The sequence below is a fragment of the Pseudochaenichthys georgianus genome, unplaced genomic scaffold (genome assembly GCF_902827115.2).
Source record: "Pseudochaenichthys georgianus unplaced genomic scaffold, fPseGeo1.2 scaffold_423_arrow_ctg1, whole genome shotgun sequence".
NCBI classification, from domain to species: domain Eukaryota; kingdom Metazoa; phylum Chordata; class Actinopteri; order Perciformes; family Channichthyidae; genus Pseudochaenichthys; species Pseudochaenichthys georgianus.
This window is the reverse complement of record NW_027262988.1, coordinates 75,085-97,495: the sequence shown is the minus strand read 5'-3', so window position 1 is coordinate 97,495 and position 22,411 is coordinate 75,085. Positions and strand designations below refer to the sequence as shown.

General features: G+C 40.5%; 1 protein-coding gene across 1 annotated transcript; it reads right to left on the bottom strand.

Moving 5' to 3' along the window:
- Nucleotides 1-2,674: 2,674 nt before the first annotated feature.
- On the bottom strand, nt 2,675-16,568 carry LOC139433404 (zinc finger protein 260-like). Its single transcript, XM_071202406.1, has 2 exons — nt 16,289-16,568; nt 2,675-6,836 (listed from the first exon to the last, which is right to left on the bottom strand). The coding sequence occupies exons 1-2, from the start codon at nt 16,479-16,481 to the stop codon at nt 5,635-5,637; spliced, it is 1,395 nt and encodes a 464-aa protein (XP_071058507.1). The 5' UTR covers nt 16,482-16,568; the 3' UTR covers nt 2,675-5,634.
- Nucleotides 16,569-22,411: the final 5,843 nt, after the last annotated feature.

Below are 22,411 nucleotides of genomic sequence, written 5' to 3'. Positions count from 1 at the left end.
ACATTCATTTCAAGCATAGCAATCATTTAACATATCATACATGTCACGCGTATGTTAACAACCATATCATAAACGATGCGTTAGCTTCATGCTAACCCCTATGGGAAATTAAATTGAAAGGCTAGCGGTTCGCTAGAGTTAAATATCTAATAATAAAATAATAAAATTCAATAATGTTCTTCAACCACTAGGTGTCCCTTTATATCAGCTGTGCACCGTTATGGTGTAAATACAGACTATCTACCAATTGGATCAAATATAAAAGTCAGCCGAATTAGTGTTGATACTGCAAGGAGACATATTGTGTGAAAAGAAATGTAAGATGTTGTTTAATTGCTGATATATTTATGATCCACGTCACGTTTTCAGTTTTGGTGGCAGTTCCCCTGTTTGTCTAGAAGTCTTCTCATCAGGGCTCTATAAATAGAGAACTACGGCAGATATGTAATATGTAATGCAGCCGAACCGTGTATTACAATGCCGTTATGTGATGACCTCCAAAGAGAAAAGCAAGCACACTCGGAATAAAGTATTATTTTATTTTTAAAAAAACGTTTTCACATTTCATATCACATAAACACCAACTCCCAGCATGCATTGCGGCTAAACCATCCAATCATCGAGCTGAGGATCTTGCCTACGCCTGTTTTCCATGATGGATGTATATGTATTTTGTTCCTTTACATTTACATTTGAATTTGCATTAAAGTATTTCGTGAGGCCTTTTAACATGTTTTTAAATATACCTACGGTTGTAGTTGAAGAGTTTGTAAATTAACATGAACCGAAGCTCTTAATCGCACAACGTCACGTCCGTTAATTCCACATCCACGCGCATGGATTAACATGCATGGATTAACATCGATTTAATACATTAATGTAGCCTTTGCTTCTGCTAAAAGAGGTGTCGACCAGCTGGGGCAACAAGAAAATCTGCGTAATCGAGTGTGACTATTACAAAATAAATCATTACGTCGGGGTAGCATTTGCTTGGCATTTCCGGTTATTTCTCCACTGGTTAACGTGGGTTAACAATACCGTGTAGCTGTCACGTTTGAAGGGATAAAATCGTGACATCTTCACGTCTCCCAGCATGGTAAATCGTCACATGTTCACGTCTTGCCGTGATACCGGGTTGGATGAACCAGGTTAGTAAGCAGTACAGTACATATGGTATGGAAGGAATAACATGTTTAACATAGTCAGAACATCTGTGTATTTATTTGCCCACCCTTCTGCTCGACATCCGACCCTCACTTAGATTTTTCCTCTGCAGTTTCTTCTCTGGTTTGAGGACTCTTCTCAGTGAGGTTTAATTTAAAATAAATCCAATTATTGCAGTCAAACATGTTGCCTGCAGCTGCCACGTGGATCAGACTGTGATATGAACCATTTTCAGTTTGTTTGTGCAGATTAAAACGAGAGAAAGCCGGGGACACAAACACAGAGACAATAATGAGCACAAAGATCTTTTAATAACAGCTGAAAAACTAACTGGAAATTAAACATGATAACAAAGACAAATGTCCCCACCAGACACGTGCAGCAGCACCTCCCACCTTACTGTCCCTTCAGACAGACAGGTAGCAGCACCTCCCACTTTACTGTCCCTTCAGACAGACAGGTAGCAACACCTCCCACTTTACTGTCCCTTCAGACAGACAGGTAGCAGCACCTCCCACCTTACTGTCCGTTCAGACAGACAGGTAGCAGCACCTCCCACTTTACTGTCCCTTCAGACAGACAGGTAGCAGCACCTCCCACTTTACAGTCCCTTCAGACAGACAGGTAGCAGCACCTTGCAGTCCCTTCAGACAGACAGGTAGCAGCACCTCCCACCTTACTGTCCCTTCAGACAGACAGGTAGCAGCACCTCCCACTTTACAGTCTCTTCAGACAGACAGGTAGCAGCACCTCCCACCTTAGATTAGTTACTATTAAATTATAAAAGTAACTAGTAACAAGTTACTTTACTTTAAAAATAATAACAATAAAAATACAAGTTTTTGTGTTGTTTTTTGCTGACTAGTTCTCTGAAGGCATGCAACAGACTCGACCGTTGCGATGGGCAGCATGTCCTCAACAACATACCTGGCAATCAATCTGTTTAGTTGACTCTGGGTGACATGTGGCGATTTAATTTTTTTTTGTGGCTGTTTAGATGGTGTTGCTCCATCTGGGTCACTGCAGGTGGTTGAGACGGTGGGGTCTTTGGCCACTAGTTTTATAGCCCCATGGAAATTAGTTAGGTGCTTCAGGAGATTGGCATTGCTGTTTTTCGATGTGGACAATGCTTTCTGTCCTGCACACAGTTTACATTTTACCGTATGATTTTTTGCGTCCTTTATCCTGTTTAGAGTAGGTGAGGTCCTGATAATTTATTCCGGTAAATTACTCTGACCTACTAATTGACCTGACCGAAGTTATTGAGTCTATGTAAGTTTACTGCTTGGCTCAGATCCACCAACGTCAGCAAGATCTCACCTCTATTAACTCCCCGAAGAACCAGGTTCAATTAACTGCTGTTTCAATTCAGACAACTCTTTTAAATCTGTTTAAGCGATCCCGAAGGATTTTTATATCAGTAAATGGGGTGTGTTCCTACCTAAGAGTGAGTGTGGCAGGGTGCAATCTTACCTTTGAAGCAGGAGAGGAGAGCACAGATGTCCTTTAAGTTGTCCCAGTCCAAAAGGTGGGATCAGTTTATTTGAAGAAAAATAGGTCCAAACTAATACAGGGTTTTTACCTTCTCTCTTTACAACATTATAATCATACTAAAAAAAATGATGCTGTGATCATGTTCAAATATGAAACTTTAATTCACAGTCTTACATTTATTACCCAATTCAGTTGTGACATTTCAAAATCTCCCGATATAATTTAGAGGCATTTCCTCATCAAAAGACCGGTGATAATAAAAAGCACTTTCACCAAATCAATTCACATCAATTCTATACCTTTTTTCCGTCACAGATGGCGGGTACTAACATTCAAAAACCCATTCCTATCCACATGAATTCGGAGGAAGGTCCTCACAGGTGGCGGGTACTAATACTCAAACACATCTCCCATCAAATCATTCCACTCAGCAAACAAAGAAATTCACTCAGCATTCAAAGAAATTCACTCAGCATTTCATCCAAGAAATTCACTCAGCATTTCAACCAAGAAATTCAAGAGATATTTACCAAGTTTGAGAGAACCTTACCGAGAACTATTAACCCAGCTCTGAAGGACAGAGCTTACCAGGAGAGAGTATACCAGGGGTTTCCCCCTCTCCCCCCCGAAATCCAAAAAAGTCTTTTTATGCTCAAAAAAACGGATAGAAACCCCACAAACACCTCCTCTATACCCAACCAACATATTCCATTGGCTATGGCATAAGACACACCTTCCCAAGTTTGTGAAAAAAACATGACTAGACATATTCTATGACTATGACATAACCACCCTTTTGAGGCCTCAATGTGTTTCTCCTTAAGTCCGGAGCCCCCCTCCCTGCTGTGAGAGGAGAAGAAAGAACCTGCCTACTCTCTTATCAGAGAGTAGGGCATAAATCATTATAGGTCTTACACTCAATCTTAACAAACCACTTTGTTTTGTTTATGCTGTAAATATAGAAAAACCTAAAATATGAAGCATTTTCATTGTGGGTTATACAAGAATATAATTGATTATATTTGATTACAACTAACTTTCGTTTTAAGTATTCAACATACTATGAAGCTCTCAACACCCTCTTTTTAAAACGCAAAGTTATCAAACAGCAACAACTAAAATTGTAAGCATACATACATATTCAAAAACCATCAAGAAGCATTCTCCTCATGGATTCATACAAGAATATGATTGATCATATATGATTTATAATTAACTTTCATTTACTTCATACTATGAAGCTCTCAACAATCCACACAAATTGAAAATAGTGGTTATATTTCCAAGTTGCAAATGCGCTGCTGCTCTCGCTGATACTTGCATCTGCCATTGTGTGTGTGTGTGCTGGTGGTGAGCGTTGCCGTGTGTTTGTGTTAACATTAGCAAGTGTTCGTGTATGTGTATTTTCCCCATAAGGCAAGACCCGCCCAACTCTGTCTCTGCTTGGCTTACCCTGAAATGTTACCCCGCGTTAACTAGGGGTTTCACCAACTAATCGACTAGTCGACTACCTTTACCACTAGTCGGCGCTGTAGGCCCTAGTCAACTAGTCGTGAACAAAATGGAGGTAAACGAGGTGCTGCAAAATGCTCCAAAACTTGTCCGACATTCTTATGTATGGCAGTACTTCAACAAAGATGTAACCAACTCCACAGTGAAGTGTCAGTTGTGTACAGCTGTACAACACAAATACATCAATGGGACCAATCTGGTTAAATAAAGGTTTGAAATGAAATGAAATGACATCTGCTATGCGCAACCATCTGAAGATGAGACACCCGCTGCCGACAGCTAGCACTAGCAGTAATGCTAACACCAGTGAGCAACGGACCGGCGTCAGCACAGGACAGAGGCAGACGAGCAGCAACATGAAACGGGTCTACAGTGATGCGGATGATGAGCTACGGGATTACTGCCAGCGGACACTGCATATCCCCACAGTGAATAACCCACTGGAGTGGTGGGCCGAAAACGCGCATCGCGTCCCCCGTTTAGCCAAGCTTTCGAGGAGCTACCTAGCTATTCCAGCGGCACCACAGGCACCCCGAGTGAGAGGGTTTTTCCCCTGGCAGGCAACACTGTCACCCGAAAGCGGTCAAGCCTCCTTCCCTCACATGTCGATGCGTTGGTGTTCCTCAACGCAAACCAAAAATCTGGAAAGGTGGACGTTATCGTGGAGGACAGCGAGTAAAGTGTTGCGCACTGGATTTACGTGGTATTTCAGTAAACAGAGTTTTTTGCTGTCGATTTTGGTGAGTCCAGTTACTGTTTGTTAATTACTAAGTCCAGTTACTGTTTGTTATTTACTCAGCCATGTAACACAAATTAAAATGCAGTGTGTAATGTAACTGTATGAGTTCCAATATAAATTACAGTTGGACACCTCTCTTTGTGTGTCTTTATTATGACGTAACGACTAGTCGACTGCTATTTTGAAAAACGTGTCGACTAGTAAATATTGGTAGTTGTGAAACCCCTAGCGTTAACCAATCATCACTCCTCTCTGGTTACTTTCACTTTTACATGGTATTGTGAGAGAACATCGCTGTATTCGCCTGTAAGTTACATCCGCTGGGAGATTCGGTTCAGTTCCATCACATAATGTAACGCAGTAACGCACCCATTTAAATCACAGTGACTATAACGGCGTTACTGAATGGGAATAGGTAACTAGTAACCCTATTAGTTACCGCAAAAAGTAGTTGCGTTAGAGTAACGCGTTAGTCCCAACACTGGTCCTGAGGAGATGTAACCATTATTAAACAAGAAATAGTCTCAAGGGGTCGAAGAAATAAACATTTGTGATTATTAGCGAATCGGTTGCAGGTGGGTGAAAACAGGCTTAGGGAGTAACGTATTACATGTAACGGCATTAGGTCATCAGGATACAAAATAGACAAATGTATTCCCTTACCAACACACTTGGTCTTTTTAAACGTTACGCCATTTAAATATTTTGTCACAAACTTCGCAGATCTATTTTTCCTCTCCTGTGTGGATTCTCATATGTGACTTTAGATGTCCAATCTGTGAAAAACCTTTCTTACAGACTGTACAGGTGAGTGGTTTCTCTCCTGTGTGGATTCTCATGTGTATCTTTAAATATCCACTCGTTGAAAAACCTTTCTTACAGACTGAGCAGCTATGTGGTTTCTCTCCTGTATGGATTATCATGTGTATCTTTAAATATCCTCTCTGTGGAAAAGCTTTCTTACAGACTGAGCAGCTGAATGGTTTCTCTCCTGTGTGGACTCTCATGTGTCTCTTTAAGTTTCCACTAAGTGAAAAAGCTTTCTTACAGACTGAGCAGGTGAATGGTTTATCTCCTGTGTGGACTCTCATGTGTTTCTTTAAATATCCACTCTGTGGAAAAGCTTTCTTACAGACTGAGCAGCTGAATGGTTTATCTCCTGTGTGGACTCTCATGTGTGCCTGTAAATCTCCACTCCGTAGAAAAGCTATCTTACAGACTGAGCAGCTGAATGGTTTCTCTCCTGTGTGGACTATCATGTGTTTCTTTAAATATCCAATCTGTGGAAAAGCTTTCTTACAGACTGAGCAGCTGAATGGTTTCTCTCCTGGGTGGACTCTCATGTGTGCCTTTAATTCTCCACTGAATGAAAAAGCTTTCTTACAGACTGAGCAGCTGAATGGTTTCTTTGCAGCACTATGTTGTGGATCACTGACAGATTCATGTCTATTTTTCAGTGAGTTTGAGCCTGATGCAGGTTCTCTGGTCTCTTTCCAATCAGCACTGTCTTCAGTGTCAGGTTCAGAAGAGTCTTCAGAGTCAGGTTCAGAAGAGTCTCCAGTGTCAGGTTCAGAAGAGTCTTCAGTGTGGTCCTCAGTCTTTGATTGTAAACTGCTCTCTGGATCTGAGTTTCTGGCTGGTTCTGGTCCTCGACAGTCATCTCCATCAGCTTCTGTTTCCATGTGTTCAGTTTGTCTTTGATGAGGCTGAGAGGACTGAGGTTTCTCTTCATCATCTTCACTCTTCACAGGGTCAGGAGTGCAAGTGGACTTGGTGATATCAGCCTCCTCCAGCTCCTGAAGCTGCTCTCCCTCCTGTTCCTGCTTAATGTGTGGGGGGGGCTCTGGGTCCTCCTGGTCCAGACTGGTGCTCCACTCTTGCTGGTCATGGAGAAGCTCTTCTTTAACCACCACCAGCTGCTGGACATCTGCAGGAAACAGGAAACACAGTCAGAACAAACTGTTAAGTGTTAGCATTTAAAAACCTCATCACCATTACAATGGGAGACATTTTGCAGCCCTAATTAATGCCTTTGTTTTTATATTTTCACATTATCTTTCTTAGTCCCACCCATTGTGTATTTGTGTTGGCTCAAGTCACCTCATGTAGCCCAGCCCCTTTCCACTTCCAGTTCAAAATGTAAAAGGGTTTTTTCTTCTGGCATAGCACAAGCCGCAATGTAAACAATGAATTTTATTTGCGATCGTTCACAGATACACTACGCCTACAGTATAGAATGAAAATACTCCGTTACAAATTAAAATCCTGCATTCAAACCTTATTTAAGTAAAAGTATGCAAGTATTAACAGAACATTTGACGGCACCTTCTTATGAAACAGTAATGATGGTGCAGTAAAATGTTCCCTGTCAGTGTTTAATTTATGTTGTTTCTTGATTATTTTGTATGTTGCATTTTACTGCTGTACATGTTCGAAGTTGCGCTTGTATAAATTATTATGGATGAGGGAACCTGCTAAATGTTCAAATGTGTTTTTTATATACAGTAACACACTGTAAAAAAAAAGTGTATTTCATAATTACAGGAAATCATAATCAATTTACAAGAATAAACGGTTTATTGAAATGTGTCATGTATTTTAACCTCTTAAGCCCTGAGCCTGTTTTTCAGGTTTCAGGCTCGAAAATGCTATGCCCAAAACAAATGACTATAACTTAACTTCTAAAAGGGTTATATGAATAATTTCTTTTATCAAAGTAAGGTTACATCTGTGAGTTGGATGTAGAAGTGTCGGAATCAATATAGATGTTTCTGTGTCAGAGTAAATTCAGATGGAACATAGTAAAAAAAGGTAAATTCTTAACTCCGCCAAAAAAAAAACCATTACTCATAGTGAAAACCACGCTTGAATGATGGTATGGTAGACTAAAAGCTTTAGTAATCCAAAGTAGAACATATAATAAGTACCCTGTATCAAGATTGATGCAAAACAAGTTACATTAGGTACCATACTGTAAAAATAATTTTATTATCACTATAGGTAATCATTCCATCAATACAAGTGTTTTTATAAAAAAATATTTTTTTTAAATTACATTTCTTTTTTAATGTAAATGGTGTGTGTGTGTGTGTGTGTGTGTGTGTGTGTGTGTGTGTGTGTGTGTGTGTGTGTGTGTGTGTGTGTGTGTGTGTGTGTGTGTGTGTGTGGACTTTGCCGCAGTCCTTACATGTTTATCACCAGACTAACACTTATAGGAATGTTTACTTACACAATACAAATTAGGAAACATAGGATAAATTAGTCTCCAACAGGAGCAGATTTATTTAAAGAATAACACACTAAAAAACTACACTAAAACCGAAATAACACCACAAGCATTTTTTTGTAAACACTGGCAAAAAAGAAAGAATTTCCACAACCTGAATGTGGTTAGTGTTTTTGAATTGAGGCACCAGGCACTTAGTGCAGTAGATAGGTCTTCACCGTTGTGAGCACCTCCTGAGCGCGGTGGCATCTTCCCCATAATACTTGGGAATGCAGTGATGATGGGGGGAGTGGTGGTGGTGCTGCAGGGACTTCACCCCTCGTGTCTGCAGCAAGCTGCTCCCTGAAGGACTTCTGGGTGTGTGGCTTCATCCTGCCGGGGTCACCCCTCATCTTGTGCAGCTCCTTGTAGAGAAGGAAGCTGTCCCCACTGCAGTGTCCAGAAAATGGTAAAAACAAGTCTTGTACCATTTCATGGTTTTGTGGTGAACGCTGTAGTACCCAATCAAAGCATCGGACACATCCACGCAGCTCATGCTTTTGTTGTAGTCCACCACAGCGTCAGGAACGGTAACAATCTTAGTCTGCCACACACCAGCCCGTTTCACTTTCCTCCTGACAGTCTGTCCACTGAATCAGAAGATGCAGAGGGAGGCTGGGTTAGTACTGGTGTAGACGTCTAGCGGCGCAGCTTGGATGTTGATGGCTCTGGGGCAACTGTATGCTGATCTGATGCACGTCGTAGCTCGGATGAGGCAGATGTTGATGGCTGTGATCCAGAAGCCATTTGATACTCGTCCTCATCACTGTGAAAACAAATGTGGAAAAAACAATTACTTTGATTACTTCACTGGCTTATTCTTTTAAAAATGTAACTCAAATCAGAAATAATTCCTCCATTTAGCGTGTGTGAAATAACATTATACATATAGACTGATATACAATACAGCTTTATTTATAAACTGCTAATAGTCAATGTCTGTCGAACTACAAAAGAGCATCTATTTGGCGTGTGTGGAATAACAGTAATATATATATATATATATATATATATATATATCAGGGTTTCCGTTAGAGATTACCGGTTTTTAGCTGGTAAAATTTATAAAAAACCGGTAAATTAAAAACCTGACGGTCAAAATGTCTGGTAATAATTAGGGAGGCTCCGATCGATCGGCCGCCGGTCATTATCGGCCGATATTCACTCTTAATAGTTTGATCGGTGCTCTCTATAAAGGCCGATCAGGAGAGCTGGATCTGATCCATATGGACATAAACGCAAGTGAAGTGTAACCGGAGCGAGAGAGAGATCAGATCAGCTGCTGAGTCTGACCGAGACACGCAGCTCTGCAGGATCACCTGAAGCCCCGCCCTCTGTTTAGCGAGCTGCATGAGAAACTGACGTGGAGAGAGAGAGGGAGGGAGAGGATCCGTTTCTCCCGTGTTATTATTCAAAGTTGATGTAAACTTCTGAATAATGTACGTTATCTACTACAAGTAGTTTGTTTGAATGTAATAATTATGTTGTTTGTTGTTTGTGGAATCATTTATTGAAAAAGGAATCTGAATTTTTCGATCTGTTACGATTATAAACTGAAGCAATATAAAAATGAGCCCCGTGAACTGAGTTTTAAACTGAAGCATATCTGCTCATAGTCCGGTAATTACCTGCTAACGGAAACTCTGCTACACAACTATTATTATTATTGAAATATGACCGGTAAGTTTCAAATTAGTCCGGTAAAATAAATTCTGCCCGGACATTTGACCGGCGAGAAAAAATCCTAGCGGAAACCCTGATATATATATATAGACTGGGTTGATATACAATACAGCTTTTTTTATATACTGCCGTGTTATAGTCACGAAATACAATTAATCTATTTATACGTTCACCAACATGATGTTCCCATTGTTTTAGTTTCTCACGGAACGATAACGCTACAACAACAAAGCGGCGTCCATGTTGTATTTTGCGAGTGTGGCATTACTATAGATTACACCAAATACACAACTAATAGATACAAACAGAGAGAGTACATACCTTTCCTGAAGTTCATAATCAGGGTCTGGTTGTTGTCTGACTGTTCTGTTGCCTGCTGTTGTCTCTGTGTTCGTCGTTGTGTTGTCGCTTTGCTGTGTTCGTTGCTGCTGAGCTGGAGCGGTTGTGCGGCTGCCTCTGCTGCTAGTCTGTGCGTAAAGCAGCCGCTGCTGGCATTATTCATACTACGCAGGATCCTATCTCTGGAACCCATTGGTCGATTTGGGTGATTGACACCTTTTTTGAAACTTTAGAGCCAATAGAATGGAGGGAGAGTTAGTAAATCCCGCTTTTAACTTACGTCAAGGAGAGAGAGGCTTGCGTAAACAGCACATTAGACACCCTGAGCCCCGGACTGCAAAACTTTATACCTACTCTGCGGCCATGAATGTAATGATGGATTATCAACAACAATTCTAAAGTGACAAAGAGACATTGGATTAAACTTGAGCAGCGTTTGTATTCCCTTGAACACGATTTTTGATCACCAAACAGCAACGGTAAGACATAATTATTGTTTTGATTTAGAACACTGTTGTTGTTTTCTTGCTCTGTTCTGGCTGATAGCTCAGTGAGTTTGTGTCCTACAGTGATGATACTTATATCAAAATAGTCTGTGGAGTATCAGCTTTCAGTTGATATGTAGTTTGTGCAGACCATATTAAGTTTTAAAGATCGTTTTTGCTAGTTAGCACCGGAAGTAGCATCAGTCTGTTTTCACTAAGGGCTAATGCTAACGCTTCTTGTGAGACTTGTGTTTTGTTTCGGTAAAAATGGCTCATATCTTCAGAGTTTTTTCCCGTTATTTGAGTATAAGAAATTCATAGGTTTTTAAATATTAAGAAGCCCCCAGATGCTGTCTCCTGCAGTGACACGTTTTTCCCCCCGGTATCGGGGGGGGGGGGGGGGGGGCCGGGCTTAAGAGGTTAACAAAAAAAAACTGTAAAAATGGAATACATTATTTATCAGTTTTTAATTGTGAATTTAACAAAACTAACCGAAAAAATAAATGATTTTCTGTTGGCAAAATTAGCTGCATTTTCTGTAATTAAACTAAAAAATACTTTTGTTATGCCTATATATCACTGTCAAATACAAAATACTGTTAATACTCGTTTAAAAAATTTATAATTGCAAGACAATATATGAGTAAAGAATGAAATATTTTGTAATTTTGCTTAATTTAACCACTACCTTATATTGATAAACTGAAAAACACAGGTATTTACTGTCCCATTATAGTAAAAAAAACTACATTTTAACACATTTTGACTTTCATTACATTGTTAGTGATGAGTCAGATTCTTGTCCCCAGGTGGTCTTCGCTGTTCTGTTAACTTTTGACTTTCACTGTTAACACGGGAGAAATAAGCGGAAGCTCTCTCTCTCGCTCTCTTGCTCTCTGCTCCAGTAATGAGTGACCCGACAGTGAAGAATAAGCATATGTATAACTAATTTAGCTTGTTCCAGAAGTAGATCAAATAGCTATTTGATATATATCATTTCTGCTTCAAACACGTTGCATACCGCTATTTTATTGTCCTTTTCAGACACCTTAAAATACTGCCAGACTGGTGAAGCTATTTTGGTGAGCTTGTTTTGCCGCGCACAGAGAAAAGTGTCATGTATTTTACGTCATTTTTAGAGAGCCCGAGTATCGGCCGATATTGATCGGTGGCCGATCGATTGGAGCATCCCTAATATTTATTCATTGATTTCTTTATGAATTATTTGTCACATATGCATACAGAGTTAAGGCTGTTATGACAGTGTTACGACATGCTTTACGGCATGCGATGGACTGCTTTACTGAGTCATGAAAGATACTCGACCCTCGATCATTCTACATGGTGTCAGAAGTGACCGGTGAGTCACAGGAATTAAACAAGACAAAGTAGAGGAATATAGACGACGGAATGGCCAAGTTTAATCCCCCAGTGAACTTTTCGTTTGATAAGCCGACTGAATGGCCAGAATGGAGGCAACGCTTTGAGCGGTACAGACTCGCTCCCAGGCAGAAAACATATTCAAGTCTTTCACTTTTGCCGAAGAAGATGACGGCGATGATGTTGCCGTTGTGGTGGGAAAGTTCAACGAGTACTTTTTCCCGAGGAGGAACGTTATCCACGAGAGGGCATGTTTCCACCAGCGGGTCCAGCGCTCAAGGGAGAAGGCAGAGGGTTTCATCCGAGCCCTGTATGATCTCTCTGAACACTGTGAGTTTGGCGTAAGCCGAGATTAGAATATCCGCGACCGAATTGTTGTCGGGAAACGAGACAGAGCTCTCGCGCAGGCTGCAGCTGACGGCGGACCTAACACTAGCACTGACGATACGGACCATCAGGCAGTCAGAGGAGGTCGCAGCACAAGTGAGTCTGCAGGAAGACACAGTGGGATCAGTACAGGAGGTGAGATTCAAAGAAAAAAATAACAAATGGAAACCTCAACAACATCAAGGCAAGTCAAAAGACAGAAAATGGGGGGGGAAGTGAAAGGAAATGTGGTAAATGTGGGAAATCACAGCATAGCAAGGAAGAAGGGTGTCCTGCAGCTAAAGCTACATGCCACAAGTGCAAGAAAATAGGACATTGGGCCAGAGTGTGCCGAAACAGCAATAGATCAGTGAATGAGGTCACAGGGACTGTACAGGCTGAGCAGACCCATTATTTCTTAGGCTCAGTGTGCAGTGCAGATGAGAAAGAGCAGTGGACAGTACAGCTCCAGGTGGATTCTACTCCAATGGAATTTAAAATTGACACAGGAGGTGATGTCAGCGTCTTATGCGAGGATGCATTTCACACACTCACTCCACCCAAAACACTGAAACCAGCTGACATCCCATTCGACAGCCCAGGAGGTGAACTGTTGTGTCTGGGACGCTTTAATGCTACAGTTAGTTACAAGGGAAAGAACTACCTATTTGAAGCACATGTAGTCCGTGGCCAGAGTGTCAGTAACCTACTCAGCCGGGATCCGTCAGTGGAGATGAACCTGGTGAGGCGTGTTGATGAAGTGAAATTCACTACCAGTGAACACCTTCAAGCCTCTGGTGAGCACGGCACACTACAAACTGAACCTGTTCAAATCCAATGAAAGGATGGGGCTCAACCATATGCAGTGCATACAGCACGTCGTGTGGCCTTCCCAATGTTACAGATGGTAAAAGAGGAACTGCAGAGGATGGAGAAGAACGGTGTCATCGAGAAGGGAACACAGCCAACTGAATGGTGTGCTCCTATGGTGGCCCGTTCTAAAGAAAACCACAGGCAAAGCCAGGATCTGTGTGGACCTGGAAAGACTGAATGAGTCAGTCAAAGGAGAGCGCTACATCTTACCACCTCTGATGAAATAACTGCAAAGCTAAGTGGTGCAACTGTGTTTTCCTCTCTCGACGCTGCAAGTGGGTTCTGGCAAATCCCACTGCACCCAGTCAGCTGTAAATTAACAACCTTTATAACACCGTTTGGCAGGTACCGTTTCAAAAGGTTACCTTTCGGGATTTCCAGTGCGCCTGAGATCTTCCAGCGGAAAATGCTAGAGACTCTGCAGGGGCTGGAAGGCGTTGAAGTCTTCATGGACGATATCCTGGTCTATGGGACATCGACAGAACAGCACGACGCCAGACTCGAGAAGGTACTACAGCGTGTTGAGTCAGCAGGCTTAAAACGTAATAACTTCCCAGCCTGTAAGCGCCAACACACCAGAGACTGTTACCCTGAAACCAAGTGAGGTGACGACCCACACACCAACACCAGGACGTGTTCAGACCAGGTCTGGCCGTGTCAGTAAGCCGGCCACTAGGTTGGACTTGTAGACAGTAGGGGTGTAACGGTACACGTACCCGTACCGAAATTATTCGGTACGGGCCCTTCGGTACGGTACACGTTTGTACCGAAGTGTACCGAACGCATATAATGTTAAACGGAAAAAATTGAGAACGTGAACAACTTCTTGGAAGTAATCTCAGGTGCTGCGTCGCAGCATTCAGAGTAATTTGCACCCATTGTGATCAACGCGTCATAGAGCGAGCAAGTCATTTCATTGGATGAGCTGGTCAGAGGGATGCGTTCAATGTAGTCAGTAATTTGAGGAACTGTCGAAATGGCGAACGCAGATAAAGTTGAGCACGAAAATCCTCCAGCATCATTGAAGTCTCCGGTTTGGGAACATTTTGGTTTCGCAGTTACGTACAAGGATGACGGACAAAGACAGGTGGACCGAACCAAAGCTGTTTGTCGGCATTGTTCAACTAAAATTGGTTACGCGGCTGGCAATACATCAAACTTGCACACTCATTTGAAAAGGCATCCCCCGAACGTGAATATCACCGGTACCAAAAGACTGAAGTGCAAACCCAACTCCCGCTAGCATTTAAGCCTCCACCACTCGCAAAAACTTCAGACCGAGCCAAAGCTATTACAAACGGCAAATATCCTTATGTTGCCATGTTAGCAAAGTGCTACCTGGCTGTATCTGCTACTACCTCTGTCCCTAGCGAGAGGGTGTGTTCTCCACAGCAGGAGACAGTTGCTAGTGCCAGCAGATCTGCCCTTCGGCAAGGAATGTGGACAAGTACATTTTTCTTTAAAAAACATGAAAATACAATGACAAGCAAGTCCTAATGTCAAACTGGCTGCTTAGGTTACTAGTACAGTACAGTTCAAATACAGATTATTCATTTAATCGAAAAGCTGCACCTTAATGTTTATTTTATTATATTTTATATTTATTTGAGTGAATATTCATAGTTTAATAATAATTAAAAACCCAAAACTAATAGTTTATGTTTGTGAGTACTAGTACAGTAAAGTTCAAATACAGATTATTTCAGTTCATCGAAATGCTGCACCTTAATGTTTATTTTATTATATTTGTATTTATGTGAGTGAATACATTATTCACAGTTTAATAATAATTTAAAAAAAATATGTTATGTTTTGTGATAATTTTTTCTGCTGTACCGAAAACGTACCGAACCGGGACCTAAAAACCGAGGTACGTACCGAACCGAAATGTTTGTGAACCGTTACACCCCTAGTAGACAGGAGTGTTTTGGGTGTTTCACAATGACCTCTGGGGGTGAAGGAGAAAAAAAACACCTATGGCCTTGGGGGGGGGGGAAACACAGGTGGACTCTGAGTCTGCAGAATTCTGGGTTCTGTTTATTGTCAATGTATGCACACGTGATATTACTGCTGCAATGTTTAGAAAAGAAAACTTGCATCTTGAATTGTATTTGATAACAGCACTGCTGAAGGTATTGGTTACCCATCTTTATCAACATTAAGTTACCCTGTATTCAGAGGACACTTTTGGTTGGTCAGTACGACTGAATGAACATTTTCTATCACAGTTTGACTGTTGTTTACTATTACAGGAAGATGCTGTGACTAATCTGTCAAAACTCTTTACTGGTTATTTAAAATTAAATAACTAGGAAAAAGGGGGAGATGTCACAGATGCATACAATGCAAACAGAGTTAAGGCTGTTATGACAGTGTTGCGACATGCTTTACGGCATGCGAGGGACTGCTTTACTTCAGAGTAAGCCCGCGAGTTGTGTGGTTGCTGCCTACTGTAATGTCTTGACTTACTGTACAATAAACCTGAGCCGTGAAAGATACTCGACCCTCGATCATTCTACATTATTCTCCCGCAATTTGAATTAATCCAAAGAATTTGTTTTGTTTTTACACATTTAAAAAGAAAAGTTGAATAAAGAAGCACATTAAAACTAGTATCAATGTATGTCACATTTAACCAACTAGTGCCCACATGCATGGGTCATATTTAAATCAGTACATTAAATGGCATATTATTCAATGTATGTATTTTTATAAATATATTTATTTTGGTAGGTTTGCTCTTCCGTAATACATTTCAATTATTATAATAAAGTGCATGTGTCTAATAATTACTACATAATTTTACTTACGATATGAATGCAGTACTTTAACTTGTAATGGAGTATTTTCACAGTGTGGTGTTTGTACTTTTACTTCAGGATCTGCTACCTGCAGCAAGTGCTGATAAAGGGTCTAAAGTGTTATTAATGTGATAATAAAGTGCTACTGAAGAGTGTAAAGTGTTAATTAAGGGTAAAGGGAACAGACCTGCTCTGTGGATCCGAAGCAGAGGCTGTAAAACAGCGTCCAGAAGCTTCTGGAGTCTCTTGTTCTCCTCTTTGGAAAGAAACAGCTCCTCCTCGAGCTCTGCTATTGTTTGTTCAAACAGAGCAAATATCTCTTCATTAGCAGCAGTGACTCGCTGCTTCTTCAACGACAGCAGCATTTGGACTTTACTCATGTTTCCTAGATCACCTTTTCTGCAGACTCCGTTAAACACACCGTTTCTCTCTGCATCAAACTCTCAATCTGACTAGTGTTGCTAACGTGTGTCCAGCTAGCATGCTAAGCTAGCTCATGTAGTCCGAGGTAAACGCTCCAGAAGAAAGAGCACACAGTCCATTCGGAGGTTTATCCAGACACACAGATGATGGATCAGTAGAGCTGGAGCTCACACACACTTTCTCAGGAACACAGAGAGAGAGAAACCGTAGCGACGAGACGCCAAGTGGATCGAGGTTCTTCTTCTTCTCCTTCTTCTTCCATAGCCGCGGGAAGTAGGGGTGCTGGGGGTGCTGCATCACCCCCTGTTGGCGAGTGGTGTACATTTGAAAAACTGAGTGACCACCTAAATAAAAGTGATGAAACTACATAAAATAGTTATGATTTTACTTAAAATAGAATTAGCTGTATACAGTAGCATATAATAGTCATAGTATATATTTGTATCAGTCAGGTGGCTTGAATTTATTTTCCAAATAAATAAAATCCGAGTCATCTAGGTCAGGGGTTCCCAAACTTTGCCATGCCAAGGACCCCATATAGCATTATCGTCTAGCGGGGACCCCTCCATTGCAATTTTTTTTTTTTAAATGATGAGTACATTATGATGGAAAATATGACAAATTAATCATACAGCTTAATACGTTTTCTTAATATATATTTGTATTAATAATTAATAATCAGTTATTCTTCTAAAAAATGTTTGTATTTATCTTTTGTTTGTCATTCATTACATTGATTGTGTCTTCTGTTATAAACATTCTTAACACAATATTAAACAGTAATATCAACAGTAAAGCATTTTTAAAGTGATTTCTGTCTTTATAATATTATATAATTTTGAACAGTAATATGAACAATTAACATATATTTTTAGCATTTTGAAAGCTACTTATGCCTTAATAATATTATATATAATATTCAACAGTAATATTAACAATAAACATATTTATATTCATATATATAAACATCAATATTTGTTACATCCGTGCTCTCATCCAGCTGCAGAGCGAAATATTCACTAGCTCTCACTTGCTCCAAAAGCTGAGCAGATACACAGTTTCACGCTCAGTAGAGGCAGCTCGATTCTGATTGGCTTGAAGGGCGGTCATGAGATTTAAAAACAATAAAATAAAATATTAATAAATAAAAAATATTAAAAGATTGGCATCAAAGGACACATAGATTGATAGATATGCAATTATTAATAACATCTATACATTTTTTTTTGAAAAACACTGATCTAGGTCATAGGTCGTGGGAGAGTGACGTAATTAACGCGACACACACACTGTGACAACTTTCTTAAATGGCTCAAAAAAGGATTTTGGATTTTTTTTTTCTCCAACAAACAATCCAATAAAAAGAGTGGACCACTCCTCAGCCCACCACCTCTACAACTAGAGTAATATGACACAGAAGAGACGGACACATCTGACTTTGATGCATGTCCATAGTAACATTTTGGACAATGTGGATGTATCTGCTCTAATGAGGGTCTTCATTAGTGCCACCCCAGGCTACATTTGGAGTTTTGTGAAGCCCCAACACAAGGTAAACGATATGTTTCCTTTAATGCTGCTGCCGCTGTGCAGTGTTTTGCCTGGTCAATCAGTTAAAATTGAATTCATAGTCTTATTAATATTGTAAATAATATTTTCTGACTATTTGTAATGTTATGTAGGTTTGTAAGACCCATAGTTAGTGATGTAGGTCTATAATGGTTTATTAAGCCCAGAGATGGGGTCGTTACTAAAAAAAAGTAATATATTACTTTAAAAAAAAGTAATATATTACACTACTTCGTTACTCTCTACATAAAGTAATTAGTTACTTTACTTTTACTTTACTCGTTACTTTACTCGCAGGGCCGGCCCGCTGCTCCCTACAGTCAGATCACGCAGACTGCTAAAGTTTCAAATGTTCATGTTTAGTTCAGTTTCCATTGTCGCATAAGACTGATCCAGATCCTGAATGTTTTCCTATCTGACCGTGGCTGTCCTCTGTCTCCTGCTATCTGTATATTTTGCGCAGTCTACCTCTGCTCACGCTGTTGCGTCAGCGTGTTCTCCTGCGTGTTGGCCATGTTGCACTGGAGCCAGACTGGAGCACACCGCAAAGACTTCAGCCGAGCACGTACGAACTGCGCATGCGTAGGTGGCAATAACTCTCCTTACCAGCAGGCGGCGGTAGTGTGTATTCGTCATTCAAAACAGGCAACAAACGGAAAACAGAGAAGAAGAACAGACTACGTGTGTGATATAAATAAACAACAGCTATGTGCGTTAGCTTCACCTTAGCATGTGTTCTTTGCAGGTGTTTGTTGAGGTTTGATTATGACTGATTTTAGAAAGTAACGAAGTAACGCGTGTCGGGGCAATGTTAGTAACTGTAGTGTGATTACCGAATTATAAAAGTAGCGCGTTACACTACTCCGTTACCGACAAAGTAATATTATTACAGTACCCAACTCTGATTAAGCCTAACAGAGGCGAGACACCCCAGGTGAATAGGGTAATTTTTTTTTCACTTAAAGATATCAGCTAGACATTTCTACAGTTAATTACCTACAATGAGGCAATTTTTTCTTGGATTACAAGTTTTCTGAATATGCAAATTATCTATTATCTCATTAAATGTGCGCATATTTAACACATTTCAGGAACCGAAATCTGAACTTTGGATAAAGCCAGGTTCAAAATTCTCGTTTCATTTTGTAGTCATATTAGTATCTAAGGCTTTTACAGAAGGGATTTTGGATATCTCTTTTTATCACTCCATAAATCAGAAAATACTGTCAACAGCCCTAAAATATCAAATTTTGCCATGTTTCTAAATTCTAGGTATACAATCTTATATAATTCAGGCTATGAATGATATATGAACAAACCCTTCTGTAAAAGCCTTCATAATATTGATATAAATATAACTGGAAGGTTTGGTGTATGTAAGTGCTACTGAAGTGGAAATTTCGGACTCAGAGTAGGAGAAAAAACTCATTTTGAGAAAACGACCTTTTAATATTGCCTTGAGGCGCGAGCTAAACCCTCCTGTTCTTTGGATGACAGCTTGCGCCTCGACGCACTCCGTGAAGGCATTTCATGTTCGGGGTCATTTGTTTTTTGTATAACCTTGCTTCGTGCAAGTGACAATTGTTGTTGTCTTCTCTGTGAACGTTTTTTTCGCCATTCTTTTGCCATTTTGAGATTTACATTTCTAGCGGAAAGTGTAGGAAGTGTTTTAGCACACCACGTGACGCATCCGAACGAATCACGTTGTCAGAAATTGACACCAGCCAATGAGATTTCGTTTCTTGGTTTAAGACCCCTGACCCCTGTGGTGTCTCGCCTTTAACAAACAATGTATGCGGCTCGTATCGCTGACAGCCGAAGTGGCCCCCTCCCCACTTTTAGCAGCACCCCCTGAGCAATTTTAATCGCACTTTAATCGCACTTATTTTTGCACAGCGGAACGTTTCTTACTGGATGAGTTTCAGGCGTACCGATTATACTGGAGCACCAACTAACGTTCATGACTTCAGCATGGGACTTCAAACAACAACAAACCACGGTGAACAATAGTCAAACATGAACGAACAAGCTGATGAGACGCTTTGGTCGGCCCCGTGGATGGGAACTTTGTTTTAAAAAAACGGACGGATGGAAGCGTCGATAAGAGCACGGTTGTGTGCAAATTATGCAAAAAAGAATTTGCATATCACCGCAGCACATCAAGCCTAAAGTATCACCTAAATGCAAAGCATGTAGCAGCTAGCGTGGACGTTAGCCCGACTCCGAGTGCAAGGAACCACACCCTGACCCAACCCACACTCAACTAGACTGGTGTCAGGGCCAGGATAAGTAAGTCCACGTCTGAGAAAATAACCAACTCCCTGGCTCACTGGATTGCACTCCACTTGGAGTAAAATCCATGTGAAAATTGCTTCTCACTGTTCTCAGGTCAAATATGTATATTTGATTAAAAATGCAATTAATTTCGATTAATTAATTACAAAGCCTCTAATTAATTAGATTAATTTTTTTAATCGAGTCCCGGCTCTAAAAAATAGGTCCAAACTAATACAGGGTTTTTACCTTCTCTCTTTACAACATTATAATCATACTAAAAAAAATGATGCTGTGATCATGTTCAAATATGAAACTTTAATTCACAGTCTTACATTTATTACCCAATTCAGTTGTGACATTTCAAAATCTCCCGATATAATTTAGAGGCATTTCCTCATCAAAAGACCGGTGATAATAAAAAGCACTTTCACCAAATCAATTCACATCAATTCTATACCTTTTTTCCGTCACAGATGGCGGGTACTAACATTCAAAACCCATTCCTATCCACATGAATTCGGAGGAAGGTCCTCACAGGTGGCGGGTACTAATACTCAAACACATCTCCCATCAAATCATTCCACTCAGCAAACAAAGAAATTCACTCAGCATTCAAAGAAATTCACTCAGCATTTCATCCAAGAAATTCACTCAGCATTTCAACCAAGAAATTCAAGAGATATTTACCAAGTTTGAGAGAACCTTACCGAGAACTATTAACCCAGCTCTGAAGGACAGAGCTTACCAGGAGAGTATACCAGGGGTTTCCCCCTCTCCCCCCGAAATCCAAAAAAGTCTTTTTATGCTCAAAAAAACGGATAGAAACCCACAAACACCTCCTCTATACCCAACCATATTCCATTGGCTATGGCATAAGACACACCTTCCCAAGTTTGTGAAAAAACATGACTAGACATATTCTATGACTATGACATAACCACCCTTTTGAGGCCTCAATGTGTTTCTCCTTAAGTCCGGAGCCCCCCTCCCTGCTGTGAGAGGAGAAGAAAGAACCTGCCTACTCTCTTATCAGAGAGTAGGGCATAAATCATTATAGGTCTTACACTCAATCTTAACAAACCACTTTGTTTTGTTTATGCTGTAAATATAGAAAAACCTAAAATATGAAGCATTTTCATTGTGGGTTATACAAGAATATAATTGATTATATTTGATTACAACTAACTTTCGTTTTAAGTATTCAACATACTATGAAGCTCTCAACACCCTCTTTTTAAAACGCAAAGTTATCAAACAGCAACAACTAAAATTGTAAGCATACATACATATTCAAAAACCATCAAGAAGCATTCTCCTCATGGATTCATACAAGAATATGATTGATCATATGATTTATAATTAACTTTCATTTACTTCATACTAGAAGCTCTCAACAATCCACACAAATTGAAAATAGTGGTTATATTTCCAAGTTGCAAATGCGCTGCTGCTCTCGCTGATACTTGCATCTGCCATTGTGTGTGTGTGCTGGTGGTGAGCGTTGCCGTGTGTTTGTGTTAACATTAGCAAGTGTTCGTGTATGTGTATTTTCCCCATAAGGCAAGACCCGCCCAACTCTGTCTCTGCTTGGCTTACCCTGAATGTTACCCATGCCACCGAACCGCGCGTTAACTAGGGGTTTCACCACCAACTAATCGACTAGTCGACTACCTTTACCACTAGTCGGCGCTGTAGGCCCTAGTCAACTAGTCGTGAACAAAATGGAGGTAAACGAGGTGCTGCAAAATGCTCCAAAACTTGTCCGACATTCTTATGTATGGCAGTACTTCAACAAAGATGTAACCAACTCCACAGTGAAGTGTCAGTTGTGTACAGCTGTACAACACAAATACATCAATGGGACCAATCTGGTTAAATAAAGGTTTGAAATGAAATGAAATGACATCTGCTATGCGCAACCATCTGAAGATGAGACACCCGCTGCCGACAGCTAGCACTAGCAGTAATGCTAACACCAGTGAGCAACGGACCGGCGTCAGCACAGGACAGAGGCAGACGAGCAGCAACATGAAACGGGTCT